Here is a 21,438-nt window from a genome sequence, read left to right as displayed (position 1 = left end):
TGTGGTCACTTGTCCCCGTTGTTGCTGAATAGGACGATGTCATCTGCAAACCGAAGGTTGCTGAGATATTCACCGTTGATCCTCACTCCTAAGCCTTCCCAGTATAACTGCTTGAATACTTCTTCTAAGCATGCAGTGAATAGCATTGGAGAGATTGTGTCTCCGACCCCTTTCTTGATAGGTAACTTTCTACTTTTCTTGTGGAGAACCACGGTAGCGGTGGTGTCCTTGTAGATATTTGCCAAGATATTCACGTATGCCTCCTGTACTCCTTGATTACGCAATGCCTCTATGACTGCTGGTATCTCTTAAGAGGTATACCCATTTGCTATGCTAAAGGTTTTACAAGTTTGGTTGGTTAATAGTTCACGGCCACTCTATCTGAAGTCGTCAATGCTCCAAAGGTGTCCTTTCTCCCCCTTGCTGTTTTGCTTATAATTAGAACCATTATTATCTGTCGACATTCTACATGTCCCTGTAGTCTCCCTTCTTTCTGGGCCCGAAATGTCCTCAAACTACTACTGTGTAGTTTTTTGCGTGTTTCTTTTACCTAACTGACTCGGACAAACGAAAGCCCCCATGCAATCTTAAAAAAAAAAAAACAATACATGCATGCCCACCGTTGGTGAAGACTGTAGAGACGTAGGTCCAGTTGAAGTAGGTCACGAGGTCGGCCATGGCTCGTGCCTGCGTCGACTCATTCGAGGGTGCCACGCTGACGTAGTAGCCCAGCATCGAGTTCAAGTCGGGCTCCTGTCCGTCGAACGCGTAGCCGACCACAGGAATCTTGAAGAGGCTCATCAGGCTGTGAACGTCGGCTGCGCCTCCTTCGAGCAGCGGGCCGACCACGGCCACCAGGTTTTTCTCCGGACTCGCGTCTTCACACCGCGCCGCGTGCACGACATCGTCTTCAGGCGGCGGTCGGTGGTACGGATGCGGTTCCTCGCGGTAATCGACCTTGGACCACGCCGAGCGCCGAATAATCTGGGAGACCTGCTCGAGCGCGATGGCCGTGAACTGGCAGCTGTCACGCACCTGGATGCCGAGCGTCGAGTTGGGCAGCAGGTCTGGCCGCGAGTTGATGTCGTCCACGGTCTGGCCGGTAAAGAGGACGACGATTGACGTGAGCTCTCAAAGTAAAGATTGACACGATGATTGCGATAATGCTCGGACTAGGTTCTTTATAAACAAATTTGACACGTAAACTCTGCATCACTAGCTGATAACCATTGTTGAATAACTAAATAAAACAAATGACTTGCTATGGAGTTCAATACTGAAGAAGGTTAATCAATCGGTCACAAAATTATGGGCAAATTTTCATCAATTACAAGCGTTCAATTAATTGTACGTCTGGCCGAAACGTTATGCGGCGTAAAATTAGATCAATACACGGAGAAAGAAAAGAATGCAGTTGAAGCCAAGAGTGTCGGGCAAGCTTTAGTGAATTCCCGCGATGATAGGTCTTCAGGAGATACAGTGGGCGTGACAGGAACGTGCGGATGCTGCACGCGCAGGCTGTAAAGAAAACGATAAATTTATACGCTGCAAATGTAAACGACTGTAGTTGCGCGAAAATACGGGGGGTGAAATATGCACCGCGCGCTTGCAAGGCACCCGAACAAATGATCGTAGATTAAAAACCTACCGCGGACCAAGCACACTGGGCCGATTCCAGCGAGCAGAGTCACGTGTTGGGCCGATTTGTCGATGGAGAAAAGGCAAAGGGAATAGCATCATGGAAAGTCAGCTTGCCAAAGCTGGCTTTGTGACGTAATCTTCCCTCCTAGTTTATTACTTTCGTTCATGGATCAATCATTCTATCTTTACGAATCAGTTGCCGATACCGTATAAAAATCCATAGATCCTACAGATTGTCTGTAGACTACATGTGGGGCACTTTGCCTGCTTAGACTTGTCCTTGTGACTATGGGAAGTTTATGTATTTCCCATAAAATGTGCGAAGTGTATATCTTTCTTGCTGGTCTATAAACTTTCCGAAGAGATTGTCTGCAGAAATTCCACAGAGGGGAGAGAAAAAAAAGACTATTTTGGGAAAGGCAGAGGGTCAGCCTGAGGTAAACGTCCTCTAGCCTGCTAGTCTTTTCAGAGAGAAAAGGACGAGGAAAAAAAGAGGGCATGAAGGATGGTGATGAGGACATGCTGTAGGACACTGCCGTGATATTCACAGCCATTCACATCCACGCATCTGAGCTTGTTTGGTTCGAAAATTCTTGAAATACCAGGATCGCTCGCTTCATTGATATTGTTACGGGGAAAGAGAGGTTTAAATTATGTTTACAGAATGTTTACAATGTGTCCGCTGGCATACAAGGCATACAAGATGCAAACCAGTCCGCGTGACATCAGATAGCATCGTCGTCTTCTGTATGGTCCTCAGCGTTGTCTCGAGCATTACTTGGTAACATGACACCCGGTGGCGAAGGCGCCGTCCCGGTGCTTGCTAGATCGCCGGAATGGTATCGCTTGAGGCGCGTGACGTGGACAACATCGGTGGGAGGTCGAGACATGGTGGAATCGAGGGGCGTGATTTCATATGTGACGTCGGTCACTTGGCACAAGACCCAGTACGGGCCAGAGTAAGGCCAACTCGCCGTGATGGCGTCCAACGAAGGACCATATCACCAGGGTTGAAGTGGGCGTCATGGTGGCGGGCATCATAGAAGCGTCGATGCCTTTCCTGCGAAGCGGTAGGACGCAGGCGTGCAATCTGTCGGGCCTCTACAGCTCGGAATATGGTGTCACGGGCGTATTCTGACGACGAGTCAAGAATGGCGGGAAGCGGTATGTCAAATGACAGCGCGGGATTTCTTCCGTAAAAGAGATAAAAATGGAGAAAAACCCGCAGAGTCATATCGGAAGGAATAATAGGCAAATGTTACGAAGGGCGGAGCGGCGTCCCAGTCATGATGATTGGCGGAAACATACATAGACAAAACCCGTCGTATTGCTCACAACTTTTCTCGCCTTCCTAATACGGCTGCAACATCTAAGTGCGCGGAACTCCGTCTCCCACCCGTGCCGGCTGCATCCGCCGGGAGTTTGAAGCTGCATCTCCAGTTCCTACCCAGGTTCGCGCCCCAGATGATTCCCACGCAACAATATCTCATCCAGACCGTTGTACGGCAATAGTTGGCCAATGTCGGACTACACTCACTTAGCCCGGTCCACAGACCCAACTACCGTTCACGCGGCGTACCCGATCTACCACAAAGTTCGTATCACCACCCGGAGGAATGGCGCACCTCTGATCCGTGCGAGAAAGCGCAAGCGCGTCCTGAATGTAAGTCACATAGGACTCAGTGCAAGTCTGAACTCGGCAAGCAAGGTCTTTCTGCGCGGCACGCCGGCGGCCAACAGGCTTGCCAAACAAGTCAGGGAGCTTTTGTTTGCACAAGTCCCAGCTGGTGAGCTCCTCTTCGTGGGTCTCAAACCAGACTCGTACCGTTCCCGCGAGGTAAAAGAGCAGGTTAGCGAGCATGACGGTCTGGTCCCAGTGATTGCTCGCGCTCACCCGTTCATATAGATCTGAGGCCAATCTTCAACGTAGGTGTTATCCATTCCGGAAAAAGTACCAGGGTCGCGAGGTTGTGCAAAGATGACGGTGGGCGCGGGTGGCGACGAGCCCGAAGCAGTCTCGACTTGAACTGGCACGGCCGATGCAGCCAAGGAGCGCCCGCTGCGAAATCAGTTGTGCCTCTTGGAGTCCCGCACCTCCACCAAAATGTTACGGGGATAGAGGGGTTTCAATTATATTTACAGAATGTTTACAATGAGTCCATGGCATACAAGGCATGCAAGATACAAAGCAGTCGGCGCGACATCAGATAGCATCGTCGACTTCTGTATTGTCCTCAGCGTTGTCTCGAGCATTGCTTGGTAACAATATAATGGAACGCCCATAAAGACTTCTTGACTCAATGGATTGTTGCCCATGAGCGCTAACAAAGACGCTAATGCCTTCCTTTCAAAGGCGTACTGGTGCCAAGCAACGAATACGTGCTTCACCGTCTAAGGCATGGCAGTTTGGTGAGTCCGCTCGTCAGACGCGGTGCATACATCGCCACGTAAAGGTGACCCTTAAGGTGACCCTTAAGGTGACACTTAAGGTGACACTTAAGGTGACACGCCTGTGCAGGAGGCCAACATGGTTACGTTGGATGCCACACGGACTCGGATATTTCATGCGTTTTATCCAGCCTATAAAGATAGCTGTTCCGATTGTCCTGCTTTTCCGAATCTCTTGCTGTCGCCTTCCGCCATACTTCGAAGAGGAATGAGTTTCGGTCCAGTCATTAGAAGTGGATGGCAAGAAGCATGCTCATTAGTTCACAAAAAGGAGCAGGTCTCTAAGTTCATGGGCTTACTGTAGACAGTCTACAGACATCGCATAAAAGACTGACACATTTTTCGTACATGCACTGGCAATGCATTACGAAGTCTGTCACCTGCGTAAAAAATTAAGGGTCATTACCTGCAGCGCGGCCTCGAATCGTTGGATGCCCGGTAGTTCCCAGATTCCACCGCAGCTACTGGTGGTGCTTTCGGTGGTGTACGGAGGCCGATGGATGGGTAATAGCGCTCCGATGAGGAAGTCCTCCTTTTCCGTAGACTTGTAATAGTAGCGAAGTGAGCTACACCACTCCACAGGGACAAGCGCGACGAAGAGGAGCGGCAGCAGCATATTCCTCACAAAGCCTCACCTGACGAGCAAAAACGACAGATTGCATAGGGCGCCTAGCCATTTTGAGGACAATGATTTGCCTTGACTCAATTCCTTCGCACGTTTTCGATGCCATATACCTCCGCCAGCTGTAGCAATAAACATTTGCAATTCTATAAAAAAAATCGCGTATTAAAAAAGGACAACGAAAATGTGCCTTTCCGCAGTATATATAAGGATATATGGAAGCATGCATAAAATCGCAAGTTTTTTTTTTTGTGACGTGATTTACAGTTAACACAGACAAAACACGCGCTTCGCCGTGTGCAGAAAGGTGGTGCCAGGTTTGCCTGAGGTCATGTGTTCGACGGCTGTGAGCATGAATGTAAAGAAAATGTTGCCAGTGTAACTATATTTTGAACTCCGTTCTTATAGAAGACAAAACCGAAACTTGAAAGTGGAAATAAGGCCTGAAATAAGTTACACGGAATAGCTAACTCGAGAATAAAGCCCTTTTTGGTAACGGCTGTTTATGATAACTATAAATGTTTACCTGTAAGGCATATCTTCACATTAGAATAAATGTTCTGGCTTATGTAGGAACCGTACTTTAAAGGACACCCTGTTTTTATACATCTCTGGCACCAAATATTACAACGCGATCATACGGTATACTCTATAAAACTCGTACGACAGCATGACGTCGCTGGGTCCGAGGGATATGAACGTTTTCAACAGATGACGCTTATTTCTACAGTAATATGAATAACGTGACTACTTACGTAATGCGCTCCATGAATGGGGAACTTTGATTTGAGCCAGTTAGCTGAAGCGACGCCAGAATTCAACGCAATTTGTCTTTCCTATCGATCGTCTAGGCCTGTGCATGTATCATGGCATACAGCGCCACCACACGACGGTCGCGTCAATGCTTCATGCTCAAGTGGGCAGGCCCATGGTGTCTCTGTTTCGCACCAGCTTGGCGGCAAGGTACTCGACTGATGACGCGCACGCGTGTGGTGTACAGGGTGACCACATATACCAACGGTGATTCGGTTGCCTTCGCAGTGGCCGTGGTGCAGCGATTGGCCGCTTCGCTTCAGCGAACACTGATCACAATAACGAATGCAGGTTCGCGCGGAAGGCGAGTGTGTTCAGTAGGCCTTGACAATGTTTTTTCCCTTTTCGCGGTCGCAACGAGGTTCCTGCCGTGCCTCTGCCGGGATCATATGCATCGGATGCGCATAAGTGTACAGGGGCGCGGTGTACTCCTGGGCACACCGCGCCAACGCATACAGAGCTATGATCGCGCGTCTTGTTTTTTTTTTTTTCTTTTGGCGAATAGCAAAGGAGATTCTCTCGTTTTTCAATAACCACAACAGCTAGAGCTCACCATGATGGATTTCGCGAAACGTTTTCACAGCCGGCGGGCGCACATGACGCGAGTCCTCGTTTGCCTAGACTTTACGATGGCCGGAACGATCCGAGTTATAAATAAATAAATAAATAAATAAATAAATAAATAAATAAATAAATAAATAAATAAATAAATAAATAAATAAATAAATAAATAAATAAATAAATAAATAAATAAATAAATTGTAAAGGGGGTTTATTTGGGTCGTAGAGCGGCAGCGAGAAACGCAGCACCAGCAGGTAGGGCGTAGCCAGAGAGCGAACTGGGTACGAGCCACACGATGGCAACGGGGCTGTTCAGCGTGCCGATCTTCTTCCTCACAATCACCCCCCGGTATGGAAGAGTAGCCATCCTGGCTACCTAGGGAGAGTGCAGTGGATCGTAGTACGGCTTGAGCCGGTCAATGTGTAGAGTCTCTCGCCCGCGACGGCGGAGATCGGAAGATGGCGACACGGGTTCAACCACGTAATTAACTGGTGATGTTTTCGCAACCACGCGTAGGGCCCGTGGTACTTGGGAAGGAGCTTTGACGAAAGACCAGGAGCAGCAGTAGGCGGGACCCAAAGCCACACGAGGGAGTCGATGGCGAAAGGGTGAGGAGGTGGTTTGAGGTCATGACGCTGTTTTTGGCGACACTGTTGAGCAGACGTCAACGAACGGGCAAGTTGTCGGCATTTCTCGGCATGCTGAGCGACCGTAGCAACAGGTGAGCAGTCGGCAGGGTCCGGCCGGTACGGGAGAACCGTATCAATGGTGCTGGAGGGCTGGCGGCCGTAAAGCAGAAATAATGGTGAGAACCCGGTAGTGGCTTGGGAGGCAGTGTTATATGCGTATGTTACAAAGGGAAGTACAGCATTCCAGTTGTAATGGTATGACGCCACATACATTGATAGAATGTCACCAAGAGTTCTGTTGAATCGGTCAGTTAAGCCATTCGTCTCTGGGTGATAAGCGGTAGTTGTGCGGTGAAAAATTTGGCATTCCGATAGGAGTGACTGCAGCACGTCCGAGAGGAATACGCGACCCCGATCGCTCAGCAGTTCACGAGGTGCGCCATTGCGGAGAACGAAGTTGTGTAGAATGAACGAGGCGACGTCTTTAGCTGATGCGGCAGGTAAGGCGGCGGTTTCAGTGTATCGTGTCAAATGATCTACGGCGACGACAATCCATCGGTTGCCAGCGCCAGTAGATGGAAGAGGCCCGTTATAAATCAATGCCGACACGGTCAAATGGGTGAGCTGGGCAGGGAAGTGGCTGGAGAGGTGCGGTGGAGAGGTGCGAGACACATTTGCGTCGCTGGCAGGCAATGCAGGAGCGTACGTATTTGCGGATGCCGCGCCAATAGTAGCGTAGGCGAAGCCGTGTGTAGGTCTTCGACACACCGCAGTTCTTGCCTCCTGAACTGCGATATTCAGTTTTCCTGGCGCAGAGGGCTCCGCCGACGGTGCATGGGCGAAACGGAGCGCCGGCGAGGAGATGGTGAACGGCGAGCGGAGAAGGCGGTCTCAGCGGCAGGAGGAGAATCGTAGCTGTCCCAATAATTGCGCCGTTGTTGGAAACGTGGCGCATATGGAGGTACATTGTTGGAGATGTTCGGTGCAAGTAGGCGACAGTGACGTGCCACGTGTCCAGCACGGCCACAATAAAAACAAATCGGACGGATGTCATCCGTGCGCCAATGGTCTTGAGGTCATGCACGCTGTACCACTGGTCGAAGCGGGAGGGGATACAGGCGGGCGCAAAGGCGGGCGAAGTGGACCGTAGGTCTGCAGTCCTGGTCTCGCAGTCACTTCGGCGTACGTCAGGGGAGCGGCAGTCGGAGCCTGATGGAACGAAGGCGGGACGTGGTCGACTACCTGCTCCTTGATGACATTGCAGAGCGGGCGCCAATGGAGAACTCGACGGGCCGTGTGTAAGCGGCATCAGCGAAAGCTGACGGGCAACTTCTTCACGGACGAAGTCCTTGATCTGTGCTAACAGCGAAGTGTTATCCGGGGCAACAGCCAAGCTCGACATTGAAGTGGCCTGTGGAAGAGATTGGCGGGTGGCTTCGCGTTGTTTGCGCAGTTAATCGAAGCTTTGGCAGAGACTGACGAGTTCTGACACTGTTGCCGGGTTTTTCGCCAGCAGTATCTGGAAGGCGTCGTCTTCAATGCCCTTTAAGATGTGCCTGATCTTCTCGGCATCAGCCAATGCGGCGTCAACGGGGTTACAGAGGTCGAAAACATCTTCTATGTAACTGGTAAATGTCTCCCCGCTCTGTTGTGCACGACCACGCAAACGTTGCTCGGCGCGAAGCTTGCGAACCGCGGGGCACCTGAATACCTCCTTTACGCTAGCTTTGAAGGCCGCCCACGTCGTGAGATCACGTTCGTGGTTTCGGTGCCACACGCTGGCGACACCGCTCAAATAAAACGATACGTAATCCCGCTTTTGCGTGTCGTCCCAGTGGTTGTGGGTGTCCACCCGGTCGTATTCAGCGAGCCAGTCTTCTACGTCATGATCTTCTGTACCACTGAAGATGGGTGGGTCACGTTGACGTAACGGGCTCCGCGAGACTAAGGTAGGTACCGAGGCAGCGGGTTGTGGTTGTGGTGGTCCTTCTTCCGGCATAATGAAGACAGGCTGTAGTGTCCGGTTGCGAAGTTCGAGATTTCCGGTCGTACCCAGCACCTCCACCAAATGTAAAGGGGGTTTATTTGGGTCAGTAGAGCGGCAGCGAGAAACGCAGCACCAGCAGGTAGGGCGTAGCCAGAGAGCGAACTGGGTACGAGCCACACGATGGCAAAGGGGCTGTTCAGCGTGCCGATCTTCTTCCTCACAAAATAAATAAAGAGGGAATAGGGTAACGTTGAAGTCCGAGGGCAACAAAACTAGCCTTCATTAAGGTTAAGGGTTGGGGGGTATATGGTCATACCTGCTTAAAGTCATGCCAGAAATACGACCTCAGTATGAGGCACGTCGTAATGGGTGGGAGACTCCGGATTAATCGAATGACCGCAATTTGGCCAACATCGGGAGACAACGTCTTAGATAGGCATCCCTCACATGCAAACAATTTGCTTGAACCCTGCTCCTGTCCCTATATCAACAAAAATACGTAAAGCCCTTCTTGCGATTTTCTTGTGCACGGTGCCCCTTTGGTTCCTTGTGCTGTTGGTGAGCTGATTGTGTGACGTAATTTTTATCACACGTCTAGAGGACTTGCTCGTGTCACTGGTATGTTGTGCGCTTCAGTGTGATGCACTTTTTCAGAAGCGGAGCTTTGTTTGCCTAGCCCATCACGGTTTCCCCTGCGAACGCCTGGCTTCTGCCCTCCGTTGCCCTTTCTTTTCTTCGTTGCTCATTCACCGTGCTGACGAGTTGCCCTCATGACCTAATCTTCGGGATCGAATTTCTGACGACGTATTCTGCCCTCACTAAATTTATGGGGTTTTACGTGCCAAAACCACGATCTGATTATGAGGCACGCCGTAGTGAGGGGCTGCGGAAAATTTCGACCACCTGGGGTTCTTTAACGTGCCCCTAAATCTAAGTACACGGGTGTTTTCGCATTTCGCCCCAATCAAAATGCGACCGCTGTGGCCGGGATTCGATCCCGTGACCTCATGCTTAGGAGCCCAATACCATAGCCACTAAGCAACCACGGCTGGTATTCTGCCCTCATCGACTGTTCCGCCGGTACGCTGTGCCTTCGAGCTTCCTCTTCTTTCAGACATTCGCCCCGAACAACCACACACCCTCTGCACCATAGCATTTGTTGGTTTACCTCGAAAAGCCCTAACCTTCGTCGAATTGGCCTCAACGGCAACCGTGCCTGATGGCGACTATGTCGTCGCACCTAGTCTTGATGTCCTCCTGGCGCGCGACATCTCTGTGCCACACTCCGTCGTAACCCTAGCCGCTAATCGAATGTACCTCCCTGTTATCAATTTTGGCTTGAAGAAGCAAGTGTTACCTGAAGGCACAGCAGTGACCACGCTCAGGTCAGCGATAGACGATTTCGTCACTGCTTTTGCAGCCGACGCGTCTCCAGACCCTCCAGATTACCCGCAGGGTGCCATGAACCTCGACGTCACATTACATCCCATGGTCGCTTCGTACCTCACACCTGCCCAAGCAGCCACCCTGTATCGCCTTTTGCTTTCCTACCGCGACATATTTGACACTGGCAATCGACCACTTGGGCAGACATCCCTTGTTAAGCATCGCATAAACACTGGTGATGCTGTTCCCATTCACCGCCGACCGTACCGCGTGTCCACGGCCGAGCGGCAAGTTATTCAGCACGAAGTAATCAAGATGCTCGTCAAAGGCATTGTTAAGCCCTCGTCGAGTCCTTGGGCGTCGCCGGTAGTGCTGGTCAAAAAAAAAAAAAAAAAAGATGGGACATGGCGTTTCTGCGTTGATTACCGCCACCTAAACCGAATCACTAAAAAAAGACGTTTACCCTTTACCACGAATTGACAACGCTCTTGATTGTCTTCACGCCAAATACTTTTCGTCCATAGACCGTCCATTTCCGTAGATGAGCAAGACCAAGAAAAGGACCGCTCTCGTCACTCCAGATAGCCTCTACCAATTCAAGGTTATGGCATTCGGTCATTGCAATGCCCCCGCCACGTTCGAATGGATGGATGATGGACTCTCTGCTTCAAGGTTACCATGATGACGTCCGTGTGTTTTCTCCTACATTTGAGCCACACCTTGAGCGCGTCGCAGCGATCCTTGACGTCTTCCGCAAGGCTGGGCTCCAATTAAACTCATCAAAGTGCCGAAAGATTACAGTCGGTGCCAGAAGTGGCATTGATTAGCGCGAGTGATTACGTCGATGTTCCCGGCGTACTACCCGACCTGGAGAAGGTTCGAGCACTAACGGCTTTTCCTGTACCTCAGTCTGTCAAAGACGTCCGGAGTTTTGTGGGGCTCTGTTCTTATTTCAGACGGATCGTGAAAGATTCCGCAGCAATCGCTCGACCGCTCACTGAACTTCTGAAGAAAGACGTGCCTTTTGTGGGGTTCCCCTGAGGCTGCCGCGTTTTCAAGCCTTATCACGATTTTCACGAATCCACCTGTCTTGGCCGACTTTGACCCGTCCGCATCTACAGAGGTTCGCACCGATGCCAGTGGTTTTGGGATCGGAGCTGTCTTAGCGCAACGCCAATATGGACACGACCGTGTTATAGCCTCTAGCCGGCTCTTCACAACTGCAGAGCGCAGCTATTCGATTACCGAGCGCGAATGTGTTGCTCTCATCTGGGCTATTGCAAAGTTCCGCGCATATTTATATGGCTAGCTCTTTTCAGTTATCACATACCATCATGCGCTCTGTTGGCTTTCGTCGCTCAAGGATTCTACTAGCCGGCTCGGTCGTTGGGCCCTCCGACTAGAAGAATATATCTATATATACAAGAATATACGCCACCACCAGGACGCAGACTGCCTCTCTCGCTACCCATTCGAAGACCCGACCGCTTCGTCTGATACTGATACTGACGCCTGCGTTCTCTCTGTTTCTCAGCTGCTCCATGTCGCCGATGAGCAGCGCCGTGACCCGTCCTGGTGTATCATCATTGACCACCTGGAATCGTCACTTGCCCACAGTTCCCTTCGCTTATTCATACTTGAAGATGGCGTACTCTACGGCCACAACGGCCACCCCGACGACTGAGCATTACTCCTTGTGATCCCTAAACACCTTCGCTCGGCTGTTCTCCACGAACTTCACGACCTCTCCACTGCCGGCCACCTCGGTGCGTCACGTACCTACGCCCGGATCCGCCGACGCTTCTTTTGGCCAGCGCTTGCTCGCTCCGTTCGAAGATACGTAGCAGCGTGTGAGAAATGCCAGCGACGCAAGACACCATCGACGTTCCCTGCAGGGTACCTTAAACCGCTCGACATTCCCGCGGAGCCATTCTTTCGCGTCGGTTTGGACTTATTTGGCCCTTTTCCTCTATCTACCTCTGGGAACAGGTGGATCACTGTGGCCACGGATTACGCCACGCGCTACGCCGTCACCCGAGCGCCTCCTGCAAGCTGCGAGACAGATGTCGCCCATTTTATTGCGATAGCAATTATATGGACACTCCAAGCGTCGGTGTCCATATAACGATAGAAAATTACCGGCATATGAACAAGGAATCACGTTTCACAGGCGAGAGGCAGACACTCGCAGAAACATGTATGATGGCGTAGAAGCTATAAAGTATGAAAATCATAGCAAAATCCAACACAGCGTGCTATTTATTTATTTATTTATTTATTTATTTATTTATTTATTTATTTATTTATTTATTTATTTATTTATTTATTTATTTACATACTCTCAAGGCCTGAGGGCATTACAGAGAGTAGTGGTGAGTACATATGAAGTCGTTGACAATCTTTTTCAAATTAATGGTGTCACAGTTGGCAGCGATGGAGGCGGGAAGGTGGTTCCAGTCGGCGGCAGTGCGTGGTATCAACGAGTAAAAGTAATAGTTGGATTTGCATGGTGGTATCCCCACCTTCATTTTGTGATCGATGCGAGGTGAGATATAGAATGGGTGAAGGAACAACTCATCTTTAAGAACAGGATTAGTGTAGTAGATCTTATGAAAGAGGCACAAGCGCATATACTTACGACGTACTACGAGGTCTGGCAGACCAAGCGTCAGTTTCATTGATGATACGCTTGCGTGACGTGCATAATTTGATAAGATGAAACGGGCGGCCCTGTTCTGAAGTGATTCTAGAAGATTTGTGAGATTAGCTGTCAGTGTCGATCGCAGTGTTCAACTGGCTTCTCGGATTTGCCTTCATTGTTTCTCATCAGGTTAGAAAAATTACAATGTCTCCGAGTGTTAGGGCTATGGAAGGTACGGTTCAATTCAATTCATTTTATTTGCCAGTAAACACGCTGAAAGGACTCCTGGACAAAATAGCTGTCACAGCAGCTTGACGTGGGCCCAAGGTCCATTAAATTGCAGCATATTCATACTTATTTCAAAGCAGGCACAGCTGACACAAATTCAACAAAAAATACTTACACTGACAGAGACAGCAACACATATTAAAAATATTAGCACAATTGTCCGCAACAACTTTAGCAGAAATACTAGACCACATATCACTCACTCGTTGATCATAAACACGAAGATTAATCATTAGGAGAGAACAATGTCACCTAATAATTTCTTTGGACAAATTATAGCATTTATTGCTGCTGCGCAAAATTTATAATCGAAAATTTCTAATCGAAAAAGAAATTACAGCAGGTGCAATAAACAAACGTAATGCATTAAAGTGGAGATTATAGTGCCGAGAAGTGGTCGCGTGACTGCTTCCTATTGAAATGTATTGTGCTTTTATATTTATTATGTATTGTAGATATATTACGTCTCAGGGACTATAGTTTGTAATAAGTGCGAACGTGCGCTGCTTCCCATATTCATGTTCCCGTTCACGTTCTTCGACTAGACTAGTCACTGACGCGCGTTTTTCTTTCGCGCAGGTGTTGCATTATCTGTTCTGAAATACTACGGTGGATGTCGTGGTGGCTTTAGTGGTGACGCGATTGAAGCGCCGCCCACCGTTACACTTCTCGAGGGCAACGAACTTGCGCCGACGGCTTTACTGTACTGACTAATGTAGCAGAGAAGCTTCGGCGAAATGCGGAACGGAGCGAGTTGCTGTGGTTGCATATAGTCGGAAAAGAGACCATGGCCTCGACGTCGTCACCACGGTCTCGCTGCTGTCGTAACACACATGATCGCTTAAGACACATGCTAGCTGTTTGTCTTACACAAACACGTTGGCCCACTTGGTAACACCTTGCGTAATCCCAAACGATGCTGGGTAGCCAGCTACGAATAAATTTCTTCGCATAACATGCTCTCCTCTGGTCCGCGGGACCAGCCAAGTTTTCTTTTCTTTGTCAGTCTAGACGGTATTGTCTTTTTGCTTCTTTTTCTAGCCTACTTGAAAAACACATTTTCTCTCTCTTACGTTTTTGTGTATTTTGTTCGCACGTTATTTTCTGCTGCCTATCTTTCTCGGCTATTCATTTACCATAATCGCAGGGAGAGGCCTTCGTCCTGCAGTGGACACAAATATAGGCTGATGATGATGATGATGATGATGATGATGATGAATCTTTTTACATTGCTCTTATCTAGTGCCCACAACTACACCTTAATATTATTTAGCTCCCACACGATGAACGTGATAGAAAGAGCGACTGCTTGTCACTTATAAAAGGGGCTTGTTACGTAGATGATGAGCTTCGCCGAGTGGAGAAGGTCCCTGGAGAGCGTATCCATTTACGGGAGCTTTCCGCATCTCTTTGCACCAGCTTGAGAAGACGCGGCAAGACTTGTTGATGAGCAGCCTCGGTGTTGCGAGAATGAGATAGATAGATAGAGAGAGAGAGAGAGAGAAGACAGAGAGATAGAGGTAAAGAGAGAGAGAGAGAGACAACAGCTTCGTGTTCTGCCACGTCCCGTTGGTCGTGACTCGCTACCCCGACGAGTTCTTTTCCTACAGATGGTAGCTTCACGCTTGGTTGCGGCACCGTTCGTTTTTGTTTCCTTTTAGTTCCCTCTTTCGTTTCGCCAACACACACTTTCTTCGACTTTACATAGCCCCACATTCATTGCCTTTTGATTTGTTTTCCTAATTCGGGGCCTCGGATTTGCTAGAGAAGGCTCAACTGGCACGACTATTGTTTCCAAGGCAGTGGGTGTGTTCACCGAGTGCCTAATTTCTTTCTTTCTTCTTCTTTTTTGTTTTCTTTTCGCGTCTTGCGCCTGTTTCTGTCTGAAGCAAGCTGCACTAGGAGCTAACGAAGCGAGCTCCCCAAACGTGAGATAAGCATTCCTCAGTGCTTTTCGGTGTAACGCAGATTTTTTGTTGGGGGTGAAAACGTCCTCCTTGATGATTGGCATTACGGCGTGAAGAGAAAGAGAGAGTTCGAGAGGTAAATCTTTTCATGCCGCAAACGCGCGTCGCTGTTCTTTATTATATAACTTCATCTTTTCACGCTTCTCGTATCTGTAGTTTCTTCTCCTACCCTGTCTTGTTCACTCGCTTCTCGAAAGTGAAGTGTTTGTTTATTTGTATTGAAGTATGAGGGCGGACAAAATGGGTTCTCTTAAAAGAAGGTTTTGATATATATTACAAGGCGAAATTACCTTTGAAAGATAAGACGTGACCATATCAGCACGGTATCTGTAAAGTAAAAATCCAACATGAGCCACAGCTTGTAGCTCGATGTCTTGAGTGGACGGTCTCGTCCAAATCCCGTTAAAAAGGTAATAAAACCGGGAGGGTCAATTAGTCATGTGTGGAAACAAAAACAAAATTCGATATTTTCATATCATAGAAAGTGAATAAATCTAAAATAACACGAGGCGAGAAAAAAAATTAAGACACTTCCACCCTTGTGAAATCTGATGGAAACAGCGGAGTTCTGCAAGCGTGGGTGTATAGCGTAGTGGGTATGCCGTTCGCCTTCCTACCTAAGTAGCCGGGTTCAAATCCCGCCTCTCTTTCTTTCTCTTTCTTTTTCTCTCTTAGGGCGTATCTCTGCCTCTCGCACTCAATTTCTCTTCCTCTCGCCCATAGCAAGTTGTGTTGCAATCGTCGGTACAACGCAATCATATGGCTCCCATAAATGCATGTTCTGCAAGCGAGAAGAGGCTTCTCAAGTGAGGAGTGTGGTTGCAACCTTTGATCCCGTTCCTGAGTGGATTTCGTATCTGGACGCTTGTGTTTGTTTGCCCGATTTATGAGCGTTCATTGGACTGCCTAGCGTGTGTGCATTTGTTTTTTATGTGCGTATAAATGTAACGAAACTAATTTTTGCATAAATCTACTAATAGCTCCATGCAATAAAGAATGAAAAAGAGGGTGCATAGCCTAATACGCTGCCAAATTAGGCTATGCACCCTCTTTTTCATTCTTTATTGCATGGAGCTATTAGTATGAACTCCTCGAAAAGCTTAGGCTTATGGTTCGGCTCCTGGTGTTATAAGCCAGAACAGTTTGCAGGCATTAAGTGGACTGATGTTCCGCCAACGTATCCTGGCGTGCTGCTAGACGCATATAAATTAAGCGCGCACTATTGGAAAGAACGGGTTTCCGCCTTGCAAAGTTACGCTCAGACATTCGCTCCATACCGACTTTCTATTTTCGGAAGGGCTGAAGCCTGCAATAAGTTTTTGGTAACTAAAATTTACTACGTATTGCAAGTTATTCACTGTGCCAGGATCTACATCCAACGATTTCACCGAATTTTTGCAACATTCATGTTGTCTTCCACTTTTGAGCTCATGAGGCGAGACAATGTTTTTATACCAGTTAGTGAGGGTGGGCTCGGCTTAGTGCATCTTTACCTGCGGCAAATAGTGTCTCGTTTCTTCTTTTTTTGCGATACTTCGCATCCTATAATTCGGTCATTCATGCAAGTCACACTTGTTGATGCTTTACCTGATTTAGTTGTTTCTTCAATGTTTTCTTCGCCTTTATGCTTGTTGGGGTTCATGCAGGAGGCTTATTTGGCGGTTCATTTCCTAACAGTTCGGTTTTCCACTGAATACTTGTACTCCGTGCCGTGTAAAATGTTATACAAAGATTTACTGTGCATGCTATTTCCGCCTCTATTTTACCGATCACTATACATTGAATGGCCAGGCCACGATGTACTAAAGCGAGTTCGTAAAATGTATATATCCCCATGCTGCAAAACATTCTTTTATAAACTTCATAGTGAAACTTTACCGGTAAAAACATGGCTACAGAAAAAGGGTATATTTGTGACTTCTGTTAATTGTCGTCTTTGTGATGTGCTTCGCCCACTCATCATCATTCACGTCGTGGATATGCGGTGATTTTTTTTTTCATTGAAAAGGCCCGAAGCAATGCGAGACAACAACTTACCAACGTTCTGCGAAGTGCTAGGAATGGGGCCTAAAATGCTTCATGTTAATAGGTGTGTGATATTGGAACCAAACCTAGGTCTCCTAGCCCAGCAGTCTGCTGCTGTAATAAGCCATAATCGGATGCATACTTCTCTCGTGCCGACGCTAAGTAGCTCTTCGAGACGGTAGGCATCACGTCAATTGCACGCGCGGGACCATTTGAGCCTACGCCAGTTTCCATTAGTCCAGAGACGCAGGAATGAAACACATGAATAACAGCTACCCTTGCCAGTGCCTTTCGCGTCATATTTCTCTCAGCGCACACCTCTCCTCAGCACACGACCATTACTTTTGTCCTCGTGACATCACTGCGACGACATCTCGGAGTGGGCGTTTGGATGATCTGCTCTGCGCATTTCGGCATAGCTTGCGAATGGGGCAGCGCATAAACATATACGTTGCCTAACGTTCAAGTTGTGTCCCGTGCGCAGTGCGAGCGTAAGAATTGGAAGTAACTACGCGTTGGTATATTAAAAAAAAAGAAAAACACGTTGATGAAGCACGGAACTTTTTGGGCCGCGTTCAAAAACATTTCTGCGGGAAAGTTGCTCCAATTGGGTCCATTCACTGTCGTATTAGCAATCTACTTGTCATTTCTATCTTATTCAGCCACTTCTGGCTGAATAAGATAGAAACTTGTTCTACTAGATCTACTTGTCATATCTGTCTTATTCAGCCACTTCGCGCCACGATAAAGCCCCTCCGAAATCAACGTCGGTAGTGGCAAAGTACTGTCGCAAGCATAGTTCATCTGGCAATCCTTATCTTTATACTTTACTGAAAGGCGATCCACGAGTATTGCTTTGTCATCGCTCCAAAATCTGATATCGGCCCACACAACCGGGGGCGCAATAACGTAAAATGATTCCAAACTGTTTTGATTCCAATTTCTGCAATCAGCCTCCATGATTGGTCAAAACATTTTCGGGCCACTCCCAACTTCGCCCGTCTGTCATGCGACGTCACGAAAACCGCGATAGCTCCCCATCTGATATAGCGTGTACACACTGATTATGCATGATTAAACCACACAAAAGAAAAATAATCATTCCTGATTCGACGCCTCTTCCCCATTAGGCCTCTGCTATTAGTCCAATGTTTTCTGGCTACGCCCACTTCGCCTGTCTGTCACGCGACCTCACAAAACCGCGAAAACTCATCACGTCAAAGTGACGTCTACGCGAAAAAATGCAATAATATGCCGAACAAAACTGAAAATTTTTCTGAATAGCCACAGACTGCCTCGTTCCGAAAGGAATAGAAAATGGCTGCCCACCGATCGCTCAGGCCCTCGCTACTCGCACCTGCCGGTGAGCATGTATTTATTTGCGCATGATAAACCTTTTTGCGTGGCAGTAAAACGTTATCGAGCCCTTTCGGCATGCATATATATCGTTCTGCCAACGCTTCCTTGCTTAGGATCCGTTTTAGCGGCATTATTATCCTTCCGTTGCACGCCGCCGCGATTTTCGACCAGCCACCGCAAGCTAAGTAAGGCGAAGCGGACCAATCGGAGAAGCCGGCCCCACCCTCTTCATGAGGTTATATATTTTAACTGTGCTGGCTCGGCCCCATCGAAACCCTTTCCACTAGAGCGTGCTCTTCGCCTCTTGCCAGCCAATTAGATAAGAAAAACCGCTGAGTGCAGACAATGTTATTGGTTTTGAAAGCGAACAAAGGTGACTTTCTATAAATGAATAGAGTGTTTGATTGGGTTGTTCAGACAACGCTGCGGGTCACCGCCCAATGCTTGCGTCGGTGGTTACGTAAATTTGACGTCACGAGTTTGGAATCAAAACAGTTTTGAATCATTTTACGTTACAGCGCACGTGGTCTTTACGTTTACTGCTACGCATTATAAAGTGCAAGCTATAGCTTTTTATGCTAGTCACTTCTTTTGATGGCGTGTAGCAGTTCATACAGCGCATCCGGTGATTTATTCCATCTGGTGTAGTCGGGTTGAAATTTTGCGAGTTAGAATTTTCTTGGACTTTGCCGGTGAACTGCTGTTTCCTGCTTAGTTGCGGTGGAGATGGACTCTCACGCGCGTCCGCCGGACTCGGTAGTGCCCACGGCTGCCTCCAGGAAGCGCAGCGACACCGAGAGCGACACTGACAGCGACGACACCATGCAGTACTATGTCAGCAGTGAAGAATCTTGTGACGACACCTTCGAGCTGGTGCGGAGCCGTAAAGCAAAGAGAAGGTTTGTCAGCACATCATCGAATTCCAGTGCGTCCACCATGAGGTCTTCACGGATTACCGAGGTACTCACCATCCTTTTCACGCCAGTTCTCGCCACGGACAACCTGAGATGCCTCAACAGGCAAGCCGTGTCTGCACATCTAGAGGCACTGGTCCCGAATGAAATCAAGGACATCAGAGTAAACACCCGTAAGAACGTCGTAGCGATTGACGTAGAACATGCGGCTGCGTTAGATTCTTTGCACAAGGTCACGGAACTTGACGGGATTAAAGTCCACCCTCATATTCGGCTGGGAAAATAAATCAGTACTGGCGTAATTTATGATGTCGACGAAACCATTGCCAACACCGATTTGTCGATCTTAATCAAGCCGGCTACAGAAAACACCGTCATCGCAAACGTTTTTCGTCTCGGCACGTCACGGTGTGTAAAGATCATATTTAAGGGCGAATCCTTCCAAACACATGTAAAGTAGGCCACTTCCGACACGCAGTTCAGCCTTTTGTACCAAAACCACTACAGTGCTGGAAGTGCATGAAGTTAGGCCATGTGATTAGTGTGTGCAAAAACACTTCCGTGTGTTCTCGATGCACGGGGCTGCCCACCACTGACACGTGCGAGGCCAGTGTGCTGAAGTGCACAAACTGCAGCGGCCCTAATGATGCATCCTCAAAGAAGTGCTCCTTAATTCGAAGGAGGAGGAGGAATAAACATTTATTTCGGAACCAGCACTTTAAGATGGCCGGGCCTAAGCCTCCCATGAGGGGACGTCGAGGGCTTGCCTCGCCGCCGCCTCACGGGCGTGCTGGGTCGCCCAGGTTTGGTCGTCGAGGGCGGAGCTCCGCAGAGCCTCACGCAACCTCGACGAGACGGTCGTGGTGTTAATGTGTGTGTACTGTGCTGGGCACTCCCACAGCATATGCAGAAGCGTAGCCGGGTGAGTGCCACAGCACCGGCAGTTGGGGGTATTGTAAACTTCAGGGAATATAAGGTGGAGGCGGGCGGGTGAAGGGTACGTATTTGTTTGTAGCAGACGCAGGGTGGTAGCCTGCGCCCGGCTGAACTTGGGGTGAGGTGGGGGGAAGGTTCGGCGACTAAGGTAAAATGCCTTAACGAGATCGTTATAAGTAGTCAGACTGTCCCTGATGTCCAACTCGTCTCCAGTGTCTCCGGCGCGGTTGACTAGTCCTCGCGCAATGGAGTGGGTGACCTCGTTGAGGTTGGGGAGGTGTGGGTGGACAGTGCCCGCGTGGGCCGGGATCCATGTCAGGGAGATAATGCTTTCTTTAGAGTGTGGTGCCTGGCGGAGGATACGAAGAGCTTGAGGAGAAATACGGCCTTTGCTGAAGTTAGTGACGGCTGAGCGAGAGTCGCACACGATGGTGTGACAGGTGGGATCTAGAGTGGCCAGGGCAATGGCCACTTCTTCAGCCGTTTCGGCAGTGGGGGTAATGACGCTGGAGGCGTGGTGTAGGACTCCATCGCGTGTGGCGACGGCCACAAATCGTGTGCCATGGGAATATTGGGCTGCATCAACAAATGTAACGCCAGGTACACGAGCAACGGCTTTTATGATTGCTCCGGCCCGAGCTTGGCGCCGGGCCCTGTTATATTCAGGGTGCATATTTCTAGGAATAGGGTCTGTATGGATCCAGCTACGGATGTCAGTCGGGATCGATTGTTTGGGGCCCTGCTGCTGATGGTAAGTAAAGCCAAGCGTAGATAGAATAAAGCGTCCCGTTTCAGTAAGGGTGAGCCGTTCAAGCTGAGAGCGTTGTTGTGCTTCAATGAGTTCGGCAAGGGTGTTGTGAACTCCTAGTTGGTTGAAGAGTTCAGTACTGGTGTAATGCGGGAGGCCAAGTGCTTGCTTGTAGACCCGTCGTATGAGGGTGTCGAGCTTGTTTTGTTCAGCCCGGTACCAGTTGAGGTACGCAGCAACGTAGGTGATGTGGCATATGACAAAGGACTACACGAGGCGGAGAAGGCTTTCTTCTTTGAGTCCCCCTCGTCGGTTGGAGATGCGTTTAAGAAGCCGTAGGGTGTTTTCAGTTTGGGCGCAGATCTTGTTGAGAGCCAAGGCATTGGAGCCGTTGGTAGAGATGGTGAGACCGAGGACCCGGATACTAGGGACGTGTGGTATAGGACTGCCATCTTGAAGGCGTAAGGTGATA

The 21,438-nt window shown here is 48.9% G+C and overlaps 1 protein-coding gene across 2 annotated transcripts in view; it reads right to left on the bottom strand.

Moving 5' to 3' along the window:
- Positions 1 to 5,666, bottom strand: part of LOC119461420 (metabotropic glutamate receptor 5) — a 28,247-nt gene extending 22,581 nt beyond the window's left edge. Inside the window, exons 1-3 of one of the 2 annotated variants that reach the window (XM_049672633.1) lie at positions 5,467 to 5,666; positions 4,496 to 4,724; positions 621 to 1,095 (exon numbers count right to left, since the gene is read on the bottom strand). In XM_049672633.1, coding sequence (XP_049528590.1) covers positions 621 to 1,095; positions 4,496 to 4,705 — 685 coding nt within the window. In that variant the 5' untranslated portion in view covers positions 4,706 to 4,724; positions 5,467 to 5,666. Of the gene's footprint in view, positions 1 to 620; positions 1,096 to 4,495; positions 4,777 to 5,466 lie in introns of those variants that run through there. The other variant, XM_037722717.2, reaches the window with a different exon arrangement.
- Between the last annotated feature and the right edge of the window lie 15,772 nt (positions 5,667 to 21,438).

The sequence above is a fragment of the Dermacentor silvarum genome, chromosome 8 (genome assembly GCF_013339745.2).
Source record: "Dermacentor silvarum isolate Dsil-2018 chromosome 8, BIME_Dsil_1.4, whole genome shotgun sequence".
NCBI classification, from domain to species: Eukaryota; Metazoa; Arthropoda; class Arachnida; order Ixodida; family Ixodidae; genus Dermacentor; species Dermacentor silvarum.
This window is presented reverse-complemented; position numbering and strand designations above follow the sequence as displayed.